At 44.7% G+C, this 18670-nt stretch overlaps 1 protein-coding gene across 1 annotated transcript in view; it reads left to right on the top strand.

Annotated features, from left to right (window-relative positions):
- Positions 1-18670, top strand: part of LOC138643633 (maternal DNA replication licensing factor mcm6) — a 332741-nt gene that overhangs the window by 54550 nt on the left and 259521 nt on the right. The window contains exon 5 of the mRNA XM_069732489.1: positions 12167-12332. Coding sequence (XP_069588590.1) covers positions 12167-12332 — 166 coding nt within the window. The remainder of the gene's footprint in view (positions 1-12166; positions 12333-18670) is intronic.

Below are 18670 nucleotides of genomic sequence, written 5' to 3'. Positions count from 1 at the left end.
AATTTGGGCCAGGCATTGCATTCACTGCATAGGCAAACAGTATGAAAGACCCACTTTCTAATAATGTGAACTTTGTTGGCTAACTTCGACAATGCAATTCTCCACTGCCAGTTCTTCATCCTCAACACTGCAATTCCTAAGTTATGGTTCTTCAGGCTCAACACTGCAATGCTCCAATGCCTGGTCTTCATCCTCAACGCTGACATTTTCCAATGCAGGTTCTTCAGGCTCAACAAATCACTGCATAACCAAACAGTATGGGAGTACCAAATTACTAAAAAATGGGAACAATGCTTTCAGGTGGCCATCCAGTACATCTGTTCAAAGGGTTATTGTGGTGCATCTAAATTTTATGCAGGGCAGAACTTGCATTCAATGCATAGGCAAACAGTATGGGAGTAACAAACTACTACATTGTTTTCAGGTGGCCATCCAGTATGTGGCTTTAAAGGAGTATTTTGGGGGGGCAGAGTCCAATTTTGGGCAGCCCTGCCACTCTCTGCATACGCAGTAACATGATAGGAGACCCGCTGTTTAATGATGGGAACAACAAAGCATAGCCGGCTCATGGCTTTCTAAGAATAGTGAGGACCAACTGCTGTCCCTTTTTAAGAATATTTATCTGCCTGTTTGCCCTATAATAATAGACTTGGTGACTTTCAGAGTCCCTCCTTCATAAATTAAACAGGATGTGTCTATCACACACCACATGGCTAGCTAAGGTTTTAAAATGTTAAAATGACCTTTCCCAGTGATAGCATTTGTCTTGGTTGAAAGCAATGCTAAAGTTCAAAAATGCTACGTGTGAACATAGCCCAAGGGGTGTAGGAGCATTTTTGTATTTGGTTGTATATTTCGCCTTATATACAAGTCATTACCCTGGAAACTATGTTCTTTAACATATTTCCCAGGAAAATCCATTTTGGCTTTGTTTTTGTATGTTTTTTGGCGAGTCTGTAAAAGTGGCATAAGTGTAACACCCCAGGTAACCAGTTGTTAGTGATGTTGCCTTCCTTTCGGGGAGGGCTATATCACGCGTGAAGGCAAAGGGGATTCTCTTTACCAGGTAAACAAACACATGAATCACATTCTGAATCCAGGCCATGAGGGGGAGCTCAGGACCTGGATTCAGGGGAGCTTACCTCAAATATGGATACATGTCCTGGTCTGGGGAAGGAGTTAGACAGTCTAGGAGAGACAGTGGACAGAGACAGTTGGTCTCCAGGAGAGAGAGGAAGGACATTTGGAACAGACAGAGAAGCCAGCAGCCACATGGGAGCTGCAGCCTCTAGGAAGAGAACCTGAAGGGTTGTTGCATACAGTGGAGCATTGAGGAAAGGAGCACAGGAGTGGAACAGGGTTCAGCAGGGGAACAGAGGAAGGACACAATCAGAGCCAAAGCGCAGCATCCGGGTACCGGGAGCCCGAGGCCTTTAGTGGAACTGTAGGACACTTGGCAGAACCAGAGGTCTAAGAACTTTGTGATTGGCCCATACCACACCTAAGATGCAGCAGCACCTGAAAAGCCCGGGGCATGATGGAGTTCCTGTAAAATGGCTCAAGCTGCCCGTCGTGCAGGTACCTCTTAGGACAGGGGGGAAAGAGGACTTTGCTGAACAGCTTCAAGCAGCAGAGCCCTCATAGGACAGCGCTAGTTGGAAAGGCTTACGGACCTCACCTGGGAGAGGGATTCCCCAATTGCCTCCAAGCCGGCTGGACCCTAGCTACACCTGTACCTGGTACCCTGGACTGAGGCCTGTTACATCTACAGTAAACCAGGTCTCCTTTAAGTACCGGACCTGGTACCAAGTACCCCACAGCCCAAAAGACTCGAACAACATTGTTTACAGCAGTGACCTGGGAGTCAAAAATGCTTCCAGGTGTCTTCTCCCATGATGTTCCCATGTCATTTGAGCAATGTTTCCAATGATTTATGCTGTTTTTAGATCCCCTAAAGACCTCAGAGGAGGGCCATGGCAGAAATGATCGAGTTTCCCATAGACTTACAATGGGCTCGATGCTCGAGTCAAACACCAGAGCATTAAATGTTTGACCTGCGCAACGAGCACCCGAGCTTTTAAGTGCTCTCTCATCACTAGTTTAATTATTTCAAATAGACCGGTAATTTTACAGTAGTTGGGGGACATCTAATGATATTAAACAGTAATAAACCATACAACAATGCAATTTTTATAATGACGAGTGTCTTGAGAATTATACTAATTTTCTTTATGCAAGGGTGGGTACACCTGTTCCAGGGAGCTACCACGTTTGCTCTTGCTTCAATAATGTCCATAACGGGGTCACTTCATTTTCCTGCTAAACTTTGTCAGGAGGTCTTGCAGCCTATCAAAGAACGTCAAGCCTCCTGTGCACCAACCACCACCTGTTCTCCCAGGCCAACCCCTGTACCGCATGAGGCATTGTCTGACCTCTGTAACTTGACAGGCGCAGCCTGCACTCTGGGTCCACATCTGCACCTCTCTGCTCCTTGGTTCCAAATCCCCTGCGGTTTGGAATGCAGGGCTTTTATATTCACAAACTGTCATGCAAGACACCTGACCAGGTCCTGCACAAAAACTGGCTCCCTCCTTCAATTCTTCTGGTGCTAATTGGTCATACCTGGTTTTGTCCAGCCAGCAGATGGCAGTCTTTTTTTTTTCAGTGTCACATCACGCAGGTGCTCTTCAGTGATCCAATTGCTTCCTCTTACAATGCCTTTCCTGTAACCCTCTCGTTATATGTATTTTTGGCCAACACTGTTTACTGGTTAACCCTCCTTGATCCACACTACAATGGGAACTTAGCCCTCTCTGCCACAGGAAGGAGAGATGGTATTAAAATGGGGCAGTATCAGAAGGCCCTAGTCAAACAATTTGCACAAAAATCCTCATATGACCACACTAGCAGCAGAAGTCATAGATCTTTGGATAACCAAGGAGGAGAGATAAGGGTCACATACAAGATCAAACAGAAGCAAGGGATGCCATCAATGGTCTGGGACAGTTTCATTAGACCCTCCCCAATGCCTGGGGTAGTCTGAGATGGAGGGAAAAGTGTTTTCTAAAAAAGGGGGGAAAGATCTAGCTGACCATACCAGCGTCTTCTGTGATTCCTCTGTATCGAAGAATCATTGGGAAACAAAGCTAGACCTGTGGCATGAACTGTTCCTCAAAACCCTCCTAGGCATATAGTGCCGTTGGGGGCATAACTGTTGGGAGCATAATAACTGATAGGTGCATCTACCTGTCAACTGAAAATACTTACAAGCTGACCCTAATCAAACTAATTGGCCCACACTTCTGAACCTCACCAGATGACAACGGCAGAACATAAAGTGAATTCAAATGTAGGGTCATAAGATGGCCCACATGCTTCTTTTAATTCAGGATGTATATGAGCCCTACATCTGCAATTCTCTTAAAAAAAAAAAAAAAAAGTGTGTTCTTATACTCTTATGTCTAACTAGCTGAAGAGCCCGGTGTTGCCTGGGCATAGTAACTAACTGTGTTTAGTTAAAGCACCTCACTTCTCTCATTTTCCCCCTCACATCTCTCACTTTCTCCTCACTCCTCTCATTTTCACCCTCACACCTCTCATTTTCTCCCCCAACACCTGTCAGTTTTCTATCACTCCACTATTTTCTCCTCACTCCTCCTCTCATTTTGCACTCACACATTTTCATTTTCACCTCACTCCTCTCATGTTCACCTTACACCTCTCATTTTCCCCTCTGTATATACCTATGTCATCTCCCCTGTATATAGTATATACCTGTTTGTCATCTCCTCCTGTATATAGTACATACCTGTATGTCATCTCCTCTTGTATAGTATAAGCTTTGTTATACTGAGAATGTCCTTTTTTGCCCTTATTAAACAATCAGAGCTCAGATTAATTAACTGTAGCAAAATAGAAGCTGAGCTGTGATTGGTTGCTATTGGCAGCCTGATAATTCCCCAGCCAACAGGAAGCCCTCCCCCTGGCAGTATATATTAGCTCACACATACACATAAATAGACTGGTCATTTGACTGACAGCTGCCGTGTTTCCTATATGGTACATTTGTTGCTCTTGTAGTGTGTTGAGTTGCATGTGACAGGTTAGTGTAGCAAGTTGTGTGCAGCAAGTTTTGCGCGTGGCGAGTTTTGTGTGGTGCGTTTTGAGTATGTGCAAGTTTTGTGTGAGGCAACTTTTGCATGTGTTGCAACTTTTGTGCATGTGGCAATTTTTCCGCATGTGCAAGTTTTGCGTGCGGCGAGTTTTGCGTGAGCCTAGTTTTGCATGTAGTGAATTTTGCGCGTGGCGAGTTTTGAGTGGCGACTTTTGTGTTTCGACTTTTATGTGGCAAGATTGGTGTATGTGTGCTGAGGGTGGTATATGTGTTCAAGCATGTGGTAGTGTGTGGCGCATTTTGTGTGTGTGTTCATATCCTCGTGTGTGGTGAGTATCCCATATCGGGGGCCCCATCTTGGCAACGGTACAGTAAATACTCTTTGGCGCCATCGCTCTCACTCTTTAAGTCCCCCTTGTTCACATCTGGCAGCTGTCAATTTGCCTCTAACACTTTTTCTTCCACTTTTCCCCATTATGTAGATAGGGGCAACATTTGTTTGGTGAATTGGAACATGCGGGTTTAAAATCTCACCTCACAACATAGCCTATGACACTCATGGGGTCCAGACGTGCGACTGTGCAAAATTTTGTAGCTGTAGCTGCGACGGTGCAGATGCCAATCCCGGAGACACACCCGGAGACAGACAGACAGAGACAGACAGACAGACAGACAATGCATGCATACAAACGACACATGTGAAATTATATCCTTAATTTCAGTTGTTTCACACTTTTTTGTATCTCTTATATTCTAGGTTCTTCAAAGTAGCCGCCTTTTGCTTTGATGACTGCTTTGCACACTCTTGGCATTCTCTTGATGAGCTTCAAGAGGTAGTCACCGGGAATGGTTTTCACTTCACAGGTGTGCCCTGTCAGGTTTAGAAGTGGGATTTCTTGCCTTATAAATGGGGTTGGGACAATCAGTTGTGTTGTGCAGAAGTCTGGTGGATACACAGCTGATAGTCCACTTGAATAGACTGTTAGCTGCTTTTTTTTTTCTTGCCATAATACAAATTCTAAGAAAAGAAAAACGATTGGCCATCATTACTTTAAGAAATGTAGGTCAGTCAGTCTGAAAAATTTGGCAAACTTTGAAAGTGTCCCCAAGTGCAGTGGCAAAAACCATCAAGCGTTACAAAGAAACTGCCTCACAAGAGGACCGCCCCAGGAAAGGAAGACCAAGAGTCACCTCTGCTTCTGAGGATAAGTTTATCCGAGTCACCAGCCTCAGAAATCGCAGGTTAAAAGCAGCTCAGATTAGAGACCAGGTCAATGCCACACAGAGTTCTTGCAGCAGACACATCTCTACAACAACTGTTAGGGCTTGTTTCCACTTGCGAGAAACACGTCCGTGTCTCGCATGTGAAAACCAAGCTCTGGCGCCGGCACTTGGGAGCGGAGTGGGCGGCTCCATGTGTTGCTATGTGGCCGCACGCTCCGCTCTGGAGTGCCGGCGCCAGAGCTTGGTTTTCACATGCGAGACACGGACGTGTTTCTCGCAAATGGAAACAAGCCCTTAAGAGGAGACTTTGTGCAGCTGGCCTTCATGGTAAAATAGCTGCTAGGAAACCACTGCTAAGGACAGGCAACAAGCAGAAGATACTTTTTTGGGCTAAAGAACACAAGGAATGGACATTAGACCAGTGGAAATCTGTGCTTTGGTCTGATGAGTCCAAATTTGAGATCTTTGGTTCCAACCACCGTGTCTTTGTGCGACGCAGAAAAGGTGAACGGATGGACTCTACATGCCTGGTTCCCACCGTGAAGCATGGAATAGGAGGTGTGATGGTGTGGAGGTGCTTTTCTGGTGACACTGTTGGGGATTTATTCAAAATAAGTCATACTGAACCAGCATGGCTACCACAGCATTTTGCAGCGGCATGCTATTCCATCCGGTTTGCGTTTAGTTGGACCATCATTTATTTTATAACAGGACAATGACCCCAAACATGCCTCCAGGCTGTGTAAGGGCTACTTGACCAAGAAGGAGAATGATGGGGGTGCTACGCCAGATGAGATGGTTTGGGATGAGCTGGACCACAGAGTGAAGGCAAAAGGGCCAACAAGTGCTAAGCATCTCTGGGAACTCCTGCAAGATTGTTGGAAGACCATTCCCGGTGACTTCCTCTTGAAGCTCATCAAGAGAATGCCAAGAGTGTGCAAAGCAGTCATCAAAGCAAAAGGTGTCTACTTTGAAGAACCTAGAATATAAGACAATTTCAGTTTCACACTTTTTAGTTAACCCCTTTAACCCCAAGGGTGGTTTGCACGTTAATGACCGGGCCAATTTTTACAATTCTGACCACTGTCCCTTTATGAGGTTATAACTCTGGAACGCTTCAACGGATCCCAGTGATTCTGACAGTTTTCTCTTGACATATTGTACTTCATAATAGTGGTAAACATTCTTTGATATTACCTGCGTTTATTTGTAAAAAAAAAAATGGAAATTTGGCAAAAATGTTGAAAATTTTGCAATTTTCCAACTTTGAATTTTTATGCAATTAAATCACAGAGATATGTCACACAAAATACTTAATAAGTAACATTTCCCACATGTCTACTTTACATCAGCACAATTTTGGAACCAACATTTTTTTTTTTGTTATGGAGTTATAAGGGTTAAAATTGACCAGCAATTTCTCATTTTTACACCACCATTTTTTATTTAGGGACCACATCTCATTTGAAGTCATTTTGAGGGGTCTATATGATAGAAATTACCCAAGTGTGACACCATTCTAAAAACTGCACCCCTCAAGGTGCTCAAAACCATATTCAAGAAGTTTATTAACCCTTCTGGTGCTTCACAGGAATTTTTGGAATGTTTAAATAAAAATGAACATTTAACTTTTTTTCACAAAAAATTTACTTCAGCTCCAATTTGTTTTATTTTACCAAGGGTAATAGGAGAAAATGGACCCCAAAAGTTGTTTTCAATTTGTCCTGAGTACACCGATACCCCATATGTGGGGGTAAACCACTGTTTAGTGGTTTGACAGTGCGCATGACAGAGCTCGGAAGCGAAGGAGCGCCATTTGACTTTTCAATGCAAAATTGACTGGAATCGAGATGGGACACCATGTTGCGTTTGAAGAGCCCCTGATGTGCCTAAACATTGAAACCCCCCACAAATGACACCATTTTGGAAAGTAGACCCCCTAAGGAACTTATCTAGAGGTGTGGTGAGCACTTTGACCCACCAAGTGCTTCACAGAAGTGTATAATGCAGAGCCGTAAAAATAAAACAAAAATGTTTTCCCATAAAAATTATTTTTTTAGTCCCCAGTTTTGTATTTTCCCGAGGTTAACAAGAGAAATTGGACCCCAAAATTTGTTGTCCAATTTGTCCTGAGTGCGATGATACACCATATGTGGAGGTGGAACCACTGTTTGGGCGCATGGGAGGGCTCGGAAGGGAAGGAGCGCCATTTGGAATGCAGACTTAGATGGAATGGTCTGCAGGTGTCACATTGCATTTGCAGAGCCCCTAATGTACCTAAACAGTAGAAACCCCCCACAAGTGACACCATTTTGGAAAGTAGACCCCCTACAGAACTGATCTAGATGTGTTGTGAAAGCTTTGAATCCCCAAGTGTTTCACTACAGTTTAAAACGCAGAGCCGTGAAAATAAAACTTTTTTTCCCACAAAAATTATTTTTTAGCCCCCAGTTTTGTATTTTCCCAAGGGTAACAGGAGAAATTGGACCCCAGAAGTTGTTGACCTATTTGTCCTGAGTACGCTGATATCCCATATGTTGGGGTAAACCCCTGTTTGGGCACACGGGAGAGCTTGGAAGGGAAGGAGCACTGTTTTACTTCTTCAACGCCGAATTGACTGGAATTGAGATTGGACGCCATGTCGCGTTTGGAGAGCCACTGATGTGCCTAAACAGTGGAAACCCCCCAATTATAACTGAAACCCTAATCCAAACACACCCCTAACCCTAATCCCAACAGTAAACCTAACCACACCTGTAACCCTGACACGCCCCTAACCCGATTCCCAACCGTAAATGTAATCTAAACCTTATCCCTAACTTGGCCCCAACCCTAACTGTAGCCTTAACCCTAGCCCTAGCCCTAATGGGAATATGGAAATAAATAATTTTTTTTAATTTTTCCCTAACTAAGGGGGTGATGAATGGGGGTTTGATTTACTTTTATAGCGGGTTTTATAGCGGATTTTTATGATTGGCAGCCGTCACACACTGAAAGACGCTTTTTATTGTAAAAAATATTTTTTGCATTACCACATTTTGAGAGCTATAATTTTTCCATATTTTGGTCCACAGTCATGTGAGGTCTTTTTTTTTTTTTTTTTTTTTGTGGGACAAGTTGACGTTTTCATTGGTAACATTTTCAGACACGTGACATTTTTGGATCACTTTTTATTCCGATTTTTGTGCGACAGAATGACCAAAAACCAGCTATTCATGGATTCTTTTGGGGGAAGCGTTTATACCGTTCCGCTTTTGGTAAAATTGAAAAAGCAGTTTTATTCTTCAAGTCAGTACGATTACAGCGACATTTCATTTACATAATTTTTTTATGTTTTGGCGCTTTTATATGATATAAACTATTTTATAGAAAAAATAATAATTTTTGCATCACTTTATTCTCAGGACTATAAGTTTTTTTTTTTTGTTTTGTTTTTTTTGCTGATGATGCTGTATGGTGGCTTGTTTTTTGCGGGACAAGATGACGTTTTCAGCGGTACCATGGTTATTTATATCTGTCTTTTTCATTGCGTGTTATTCCACTTTTTGTTCGGCGGTATGATAATATAGCGTTGTTTTTTGCCTCTTTTTTTTTTTTTTTCTTATGGTGTTTACTGAAGGGGTTAACTAGTGGGCCAGTTTTATAGGCCGGGCAGTTACGGATGCGGCGATATATAATATGTGTACTTTTATTGTGTTTTTTTTTTTTTTATTTAGATAAAGAAATGTATTTATGGGAATAATATATATATATTTTTTTTTTTTCATTATTTAAGATTTTTTTTATTTTTTTTTTTTAAACATTTGGAAATTTTTTTTTTACTTTGTCCCAGGGGGGGACATCACAGATCGTTGATCTGAGAGATTGCACACCACCTCCCTCCCTGCAGGACCCGGATGTCGCAGCCATCTTGGATCCGGGCCTGCTACAGGGAGGGAGGCAAGGAGACCCTCGCAGCAACGCCATCACATCGCGCTGCTGCGGGGGTCTCAGGGAAGCCCACAGGGAGCCCCTTCCCTGCGCAATGTTTCCCTGTACCGCCGGCACACCGCGATCATGTTTGATCGCGGTGTGCCAGGGGTCAATGTGCCGGGGGCGGTCCGTGACCGCTCCTGGCACATAGTGCCGGATGTCAGCTGCGATAGGCAGCTGACACCCGGCCGCGCTCCCCCCAGGAGCGCTGCCGATCGCGTATGACGTACCATCCCATCGGTGGTCATACGGGCCCACCCCACCTCGATGGGATAGTACGTCTAATGTCAGAAAGGGGTTAAGTATATAATTCCACATGTGTTAATTCATATTTTTGATGCCTTCAGTGTGAATGTACAATTTTCATAGTCATGAAAATACAGAAAAATCTTTAAATGAGAAGGTGTCCAAACGTTTGGTCTGTACTGTACACACATACACACACACACACACATACACACACACACACACACACACACACACACACACACACACACATACACACATACACACACATACACACACACACACACACACACACACACACACACACACACATACATACACACATACACACACATACACACATACACACACACACACACACACACATACACACACATACATACACACACATACACACACACATACACACATACACACATACACACACATACACACACACACACACACATACACACACATATATATATACACACACACATACACACATACACACATACACACATACACACATACACACATACACACACACACACACACACACATACACACACACACACACACACACACACACACACACACACACACACACACACACACACACATACACACAGTACAGACCAAAAGTTTGGACACACCTTCTCTTTTAAAGATTTTTCTGTACTTTCATGACTATGAAAATTGTACATTCACGCTGAAGGCATCAAAACTATGAATTCACACATGTGGAATTATATACTTAACAAAAAAGTGTGAAACAACTGAAAATGTGTCTTATATTCTAGGTTCTTCAAAGTAGCCACCTTTTTGCTTTGATGACGGCTTTGCACACTCTTGGCATTCTCTTGATGAGCTTCAAGAGGTTGTCACCGGTAATGGTCTTCCTACAATCTTGAAGGAGTTCCCAGAAATGCTTAGCACTTGTTGGCCCTTTTGCCTTCACTCTGCAGTCCAGCTCACCCCAAACTCTCGATTGGATTCAGGTCTGGTGACTGTGGAGGCCAGGTCATCTTGCCTAGCATTCCATCACTCTCCTTCTTGATCAAATAGCCCTTACACATCCTGGAGGTGTGTTTGGGGTCATTGTCCTGTTGAAAAATAAATGATGGTCCAAGTAAGCGCAAACCGGATGGAATAGCATGCTGCTGCATGATGCTGTGATAGCCATGCTGGTTCAGTATGCCTTCAATTTTGAATAAATCCCCAACAGTGATACCAGCAAAGCACCCCCATGCCATCACACCTCCTCCTCCATGCTTCACGGTGGGATCCAGGCATGTAGAGTTCATCCGTTCACCTTTTCTGCATCACACAAAGACACGGTGGTTTGAACCAAAGATCTCAAATTTGGACTCATCAGACCAAAGCACAGATTTCCACTGGTCTAATGTCCATTCCTTGTGTTCTTTAGCCCTAACAAGTCTCTTCTGTTGCCTGTCCTTAGCAGTGGTTTCCTAGCAGCTATTTTACCATGAAGGCCTGCTGCACAAAGTCTCCTCTTAACAGTTGTTGTAGAGATGTGTCTGCTGCAAGAACTCTGTGTGGCATTGACCTGGTCTCCAATCTGAGCTGCTGTTAACCTGCTATTTCTGAGGCTAGTGACTCTGATAAACTTATCCTCAGAAGCAGAGGTGACTCTTGGTCTTCCTTTCCTGGGGCGGTCCTCATGTGACCTAGTTTCTTTGTAGCGATTGAAAGTGTCCCCAAGTGCAGTGGCAAAAACCATCAAAGTTTTCCCAATTTTTCGGACTGACTGACCTTCATTTCCTAAAATAATGATGGCCACTCATTTTTCTTTACTTAGCTGCTTTTTTCTTGCCATAATACAAATTCTAACAGTCTATTCAGTAGGACTATCAGCTGTGTATCCACCAGACTTCTGCACAACACAACTGATGGTCCCAACCCCATTTATAAGGCAAGAAATCCCACTTCTAAACCTGACAGGGCACACCTGTGAAGTGAAAACCATTCCCGATGACTACCTCTTGAAGCTCATCAAGAGAATGCCAAGAGTGTGCAAAGCAGTCCTCAAAGCAAAAGGTGGCTACTTTGAAGAAGCTAGAATATAAGATTTATTTTCAGTTGTTTCACACTTTTTTGTGAAGTATATAATTCCACATGTGTTAATTCATAGTTTTGATGCCTTCAGTGTGAATGTACAATTTTCATAGTCATGAAAATACAGAAAAATCTTTAAATGAAGTGTGTCCAAACTTTTGGTCTGTACTGTACATACCAGTCTGAGCGTCTGGCCTGTTTGATTTGCGCAGCATTTTTATTGCTCCATCATCACTAGGGTAGATGTGTAAAGATGTGCCATTTAAACATTTTTAAAACTAAAGATAACTGTTCTATAATATTTTCATAGCAGAAAGGACAGAGGATGGACACTGAAAACATATTGTTATTAAGATTTATGGTTTATATAGGAGTTTGAAGCACAATGTTATGGGAATTGGAGGCCTCTAGTGTTTACTCTATGAATTTAATTTTGCTTCTTCGCGTAAAACAATTCTTACTCAATGGGTAGTGTTTTACCATGACTTTTTTATTCAAAATATCTTTAACTTTTTTTCATAATTCTGTATTATTATTTCACTTTTGTCTTAGGTGAGAATTCAAGAAACTCAGGCAGAGTTGCCTAGGGGTGCCATACCGCGCAGTGTGGAAGTTATTCTCAGAGCAGAAGCTGTTGAAACTGCAATGGCGGGAGATCGATGTGATTTTACAGGAACACTCATTGTTGTGCCTGATGTTTCTGCACTATCAGTTGGAGGTACGTGGTTTGTGTTTGTTTTTTGCTTCTTCTTTTTTTTCCTGGTTTGAGAGAATCTCACTGGATCCTCTCTGCAACTATACATGTAATTTGGATGTGTAGTGCAGCTTCAGAGTGAAGCCAGTGAGAGCATCCATGCAGACTTTAGAATTTGTCTGCAGAAAGCCCTATAACACTCAAATCGCTCAAACAAAAACCAGAACTTTACCACCTTCTAAACTGCTTTAGTCTTTCTACTGAACCCTCACCAAAATGAAAACTGTAATGTCTGAGCATCCCCCACCACCAGAGGTGTAGCTAGGGTTTTGGTTCAGGGGGGGGGGGCGAAGCTTCTGAGTGGGCCCCTAACCAGGTAACCTTGATTACAGCTGGGTGATGCACCCTAATAGCGCTGCGCTGTTACTGAAGATAATCTCTATACAAAGACCTACATGGATATTACTGCCATATGGTCAGTGGTAGATACCAGCCCTACAGGACATAACAGATCACAGCACAGTTAGAGATAGTGACTTACCCCTGACGTTCTTTATGATGGAGTCGACACTTTTCCCATCTTTTTTTATCTGACCCAGACCGACATGACCACTTCTTCCAGCAACGACTCACCTGCAGAGAATACAACAAAGACACATTTCACTTCTCATATTCCAGCCATCACCACCTATTCCCAACCTGCACAAACTTCTCATCCTGCTGATACTCCAATACTGAGCCGCTGCTGCCATATGTGACCCTACTACCTCCCCTGTTGTGTGGTTCTGTGTGCCCTCTAAATTCTAAAGCACCCCTCTATAACATAGTAATGCCAGGTGCAAGTGCCCTAGAAAACAGTGCCCACTGCCCATATTTTGCCCCCTAGAAAGTAATATTGTCCTGTGTGCCCCTATAAGGTCGGGATCACACATGCAAGAAATACGTCCGAGTCTTGCATGGTAATACCCGGCATTGCAGCTGTCACTCAGGAGCGGAGCGTGAGGCTCCATGTATTGATATGCGACCGCACTCTCCGCTCCTGAGTGACGGCGGCAATGCCAGGTATTACCATGCGAGACTCGGACGTACTTCTCGCATATGTGATCCCGGCCTAACAGGGGTCCCCAACCTGTAGCTCGGGAACCACATGTGGCTTGCGGTTCCATGAACTGCGGCTCACGGCTCTCTGCCATCTTGGTGCATTATCTCCAGATCTAGTAAACAGGTATGAAGAGCAAATCTGAAAATGGTGAATTTTGTGAGCAGCTCTGCATGGAAGATCAGATCTGCATGCACATATACTGGTCTTGGGGGTTTAGAGATAATTTAAGTATGGTTCGCTGGAGACCACATGATAAACCTGTCAGAGGAGGTTTTTGAAGCTGGATGTGACAGTGTCTGGGGAGGGCTTTATAGGAGAATACTAAATGGGGATATTGTGGGAACACCCTGCATCTTAATATACTTCTTTAGGGTGATTTTTGTGGAAAAGCTTTGGTTAACATTATGTCTGTAAGGTGGGCTTTGGTTGCCACTATTGCGAGGGGGTTGGGAACTGAATGTGGTTCGCGACCCTCTCTCAGAGCTGAATGTGGCTCTCGAGGTCAAACGTTGGGAACCTTTGCCCTAAAACAATAAGAGCCTACTTTACATTTAATAATGTCCAGAGTCTTCCCCCTGTATAGCTCCCCTATACACAATATGATGCCCTTATACACAGTATACTGACCCCTTAGTAGCCTCCAAACTGTTTGATAGCTCCAACACTGTAATCCCCACACTGTATGATGACCCTCTAGATAGCCTCCATATAGTATAATGCACCAGATAGTCCTCAAAATAGTATAATGCACTCCCCATAGGCAGACTCTGTAGTATAAGGCAACACCCCATAGGCAGACCCTTTAGTATTAGGCCGACCCCCCCATAGGCAGACCCTGTAGTATTAGGCAGACCCCCCACAGCAGGACCCTGTATTAGGCAGACCACCCCCCATAGGCAGACCCTGTAGTATTAGGCAGACCCTGTATTATTAGGCAGACCCCCCCATAGGCAGACCCTGTAGTATTAGGCAGACCCCCCCCCCATGGGCAGACCCTTTAGAATTAGGCAGACTACCCCATAGGCAGAACCTGTATTAGGCAGACCCTGTAGTATTAGTCAGACCCCCCATTGGCAGACCCTGTAGTATAAGATGGCAGATCCCCAATAGGCAGATTCTGTAGTATTGGGCAGCACCCCTTAAAAAAAAAAAAATACTCACCTCTCTTCTTCCTGGTTCCTGCGCTGCTCTGCTCTGATCGACTGCTCGTCTCCTGACAGTGGGTGCTGGGCAGTGACCCATCGCGCCCTCTGTCGGCGGCGCCGACGTCAGACGCTGACAGGGGGATGATAGGGGAAGGAGGCACAGTGTAGCACTCCTTTCCTCATCATTGTGGTCAGCTGTATCGGCTAAATGCCGGTACAGCTGACCCTGCGATGACAGGCGGGGAGCCCACTGATGGCACCGGGCACCCCCACCTTCTCAGGGGACCCATAGCAGGTGGCAGAGCAGGGAGATCGATTCTGCCTGCTCTGCCGCAGAAGTAAACTGTATTCCCCCCCCCCCCCCCTGGGAGCTACGCTACTGCCCACCACTAGTGTTGAGCGATACCGTCCGATACTTGAAAGTATCGGTATCGGATAGTATCGGCCGATACCCGAAAAGTATCGGATATCGCCGATACCGATATCCGATACCAATACAAGTCAATGGGACACCATGTATCGGAAGGTATCCTGATGGATCCCAGGGTCTGAAGGAGAGGAAACTCTCCTTCAGGCCCTGGGATCCATATTAATGTGTAAAATAAAGAATTAAAATAAAAAATATTGTTATATTCACCTCTCCGGCGGCCCCTGGAACATCACCGCGAGGAACCGGCGTCCGGAAGGCTTCTTTGTTCAAAATGAGCACCTTTAGGACCTGTGGAATGACGTCGCGGCTTCTGATTGGTTGCGTGCCGCCCATGTGACCGCCACGCGACCAATCAGAAGCCGCGACGTCATTCCACAGGTCCTAAAGGCGCTCATTCTAGGAATTTATCTGAGGAATGACGTCGCGGCTTCTGATTGGTCGTGTGGCGGTCACATGGGCGGCACGCGACCAATCAGAAGCCGCGACGTCATTCCTCAGGTCCTAAAGGCGCTCATTTTAAACAAAGAAGCCTGCCGGACGCCGGTGACTCGCGGTGATGTTCCAGGGGCCGCCGGAGAGGTGAATATAACAATATTTTTTATTTTAATTCTTTATTTTACACCTCCGATACCGATACCACAAAAATATCGGATCTCGGTATCGGAATTCCGATACCGCAAGTATCGGCCGATACCCGATACTTGCGGTATCGGAATGCTCAACACTACCCACCACCAATGCATGCCAACCACCACCACAAATTTTAAGAATAAAATCATTTTCTAGCGATAATGTATAGGTAGGTCATGGCAATCGTACAATGCACAGGAGCTTGGCTTACATGATAGAGGCCGGGCTATGATAGCTGGAGTGTTGCCAGCACCGCCCCTGACTGTTTAACTCCCTAAAATGCCACGAGCGATATCGATCATAACCTTTTAGGAGGCTGGGAAAGAGCAGGTTAAAAATATATATATATTTTTTCTATAAAATAGTTTGCATGAAAGCAGGAAAACATAAAATATGATATCGCTGTAATTGTATTGACCCAAAGGATAAAGCTGTCTCATCAATTTTACCACACATGGGACGGCGCAAAAAAAAATCCTGAACGGCTAATTCGTTAAATCTGCCTTCCATAAATCAGAATAGAAGGCGAACAAAAAATGTTGTGCCCGAAAATGGTACCAATAAAAATGGCAACTCATCCTACCAAAAAATGTCTTTCTCATGACTGTCAGCAATAATATATAGAAAAATTATTGCTCTCAAACATCACGATGTAAAAACAAAGCATCTTTTAGTGACCGCAGCCAAACCTGAAAAACCAATAAATCTGTTCTCGCTATAAATTGCACCAACCAATAGAATGTCTTTTATAATCGCTTATACCGCATGAGGAGGGATGTGAAACATTTAAACAGATTCTTGACAGACTATTGATTTTTGTTTCACAAAAATCGCAGTCTCTGCGCACACTTATCCTATTTAGATGGAAAAACTGATGTAAGTGCTTAGTGTAGAGCACGTGATCAATCTGATCCAAAATATTTATAATAAAAACTTAACCTCAAGCCCAAAAAGCAAGTCCCCACTCAGGTCCATCATCTATCAATGGAACTATAATGGGCTTCCACATTACTGGTAATACAAAGGCTCTAGAAAAGCTAAATGACTCCTCGCTCTCCAAAAGAAAATGGTGAATTATTGGCTTCCAAATTCCCCTCCCCTCTGAACTCTAGTGTTGGCAACCACATCTAACATTTCTGTAATCAGTGATGAGCGAGCATGTTCGCCACTACTTGGTACTCGCTTGAGCATCTCGCTGCTCGAGATGCTCGGCGCTCGCCAAGTATTTCCGGGGTTGCTCAACAGGTACTCAGGTCCCCACCCTGCATGTTTGGCACTCTTTAGAGAGCCAAAGAACATGCAGGGATTGTCTGCCACACACTGTCGCAGCCATGTTGGTTGTGGCATTAGTGATTGGCTGGCCGCACAGCGTCATCAGGTCTATATCACACCTGGCACCGCCATGCTCGTCAGACTACTCTGGAATCGGGCAGTGTAGGGAGAATTGCTACTGAGCTAGGGAGAGATTTCCTTGTGTGGTGCCCCTGAGGGTCCAGTCGCCACAGATGTACTGCATTTCAGCCAGAGGTGTCTGCCAGGAAAGGCACATATAAAGGGGGTTCTGGACAAGTGCACTTAGTTACTAGAGAGTTGGCTGGACCACTGACCTGGAAGACCCAGCACCCCAACTAGGGAATAACATCTGAACTGTGAGTAAAACGTGAAGACGGCATCTTGCTGTGTCCTCTTTATTGCGCCATTCACCCTGCACTACATCATCATCCCCATCTTTAACATCATAAGTGCTCTGGGACTTGGCTCTACCTGTGGAGATCTGGACCAACTTTGCTGCACCACCATCAGCCCCAGCGGTCTCTTGAAGCAGCATCTACTATCTCTTGACGAAAACCACAGGTGGCGTCACGAACATTCCCCTTATCCCTTACAAACTTTATTTCCATCATCAAACCCTTTTATTTCATTGCATGCCCAGGGCCACGTATCGAGTCACTGCTGCCGTGACCATCCCTTTAAGAACCATCCAACCCAGTTCCGAGTACCCCACGGCCCTAGCAGGTGTCGCTTTTGTCTTAGTTAGTGTAGGTGTACCACAATATATTAGTGGAGCGCCCGGGGGGTACTCTGTACCAGCCGGTTCTGTTCTTAAAGGGGTGATCACGGTGGTGATGACCCGGTCCGTGGCCCTGGGCATCCAGTAAAAAGGGGTTAATGAACATGCAAATAAAGTCTAATATTGTAATGTTCAAGATGCCATCTGTGGTATACGGCAAATATGAGGTGTTTGTCAATGCTGCTTTAAGAGACTGCTGGAGTTCATGGTGATGCAGCAGTGGTGATACTCTCTCCACAGGCAGAGCTTTAGTCCTAAGGCACTTAGATTGTAAATAGTGGTGATGGCTAGGGTTGAGCGAAACGGGTCGAACATTTTCAAAAGTCGCCGACTTTTGGCTAAGTCGGGGTTTCATGAAACCCGATCCGACCCCTGTGCGGGGTCGGCCATGCGGTACGCGACTTTCGCGCCAAAGTCGCGTTTCAATGACGCGAAAAGCGCCATTTCTCAGCCAATGAAGGTAAACGCAGAGTGTGGGCAGCGTGATGACATAGGTCCTGGTCCCCACCATCTTAGAGAAGGGCATTGCAGTGATTGGCTTGCTGTCTGCGACGTCACAGGGGCTATAAAGAGGCGTTCCCGCCGACCGCCATCTTACTGCTGCTGATCTGAGCTTAGGGAGAGGTTGCTGCCGCTTTGTCAGAAGCAGGGATAGCGTTAGGCAGGGTCCATTAACCACAAAACCGCTTGTGCTGCAGCGATTTGCACTGTCCAACACCACCCTCGGTGTGCAGGGACAGTGGAAGTTTTTTTTTTTTTTTTTCCCCTCAGCGCTGTAGCTCATTGGGCTGCCCTAGAAGGCTCCCTGATAGCTGCATTGCTGTGTGTACGCCGCTGTGCAAACCAACTGCTTTTTTCAAAGCACAAATCCTCTTGTTCCTTCCTTTCTGCACAGCTATCTTTTTTGTTTGTCCACACTTTTTATTTCATTTGTGCATCAGTCCACTCCTTATTGCTGCCTGCCATACCTGGCTGAGATTACTG

Source organism: Ranitomeya imitator, chromosome 6 (genome assembly GCF_032444005.1).
Source record: "Ranitomeya imitator isolate aRanImi1 chromosome 6, aRanImi1.pri, whole genome shotgun sequence".
NCBI classification, from domain to species: Eukaryota; Metazoa; Chordata; class Amphibia; order Anura; family Dendrobatidae; genus Ranitomeya; species Ranitomeya imitator.
This window is presented reverse-complemented; position numbering and strand designations above follow the sequence as displayed.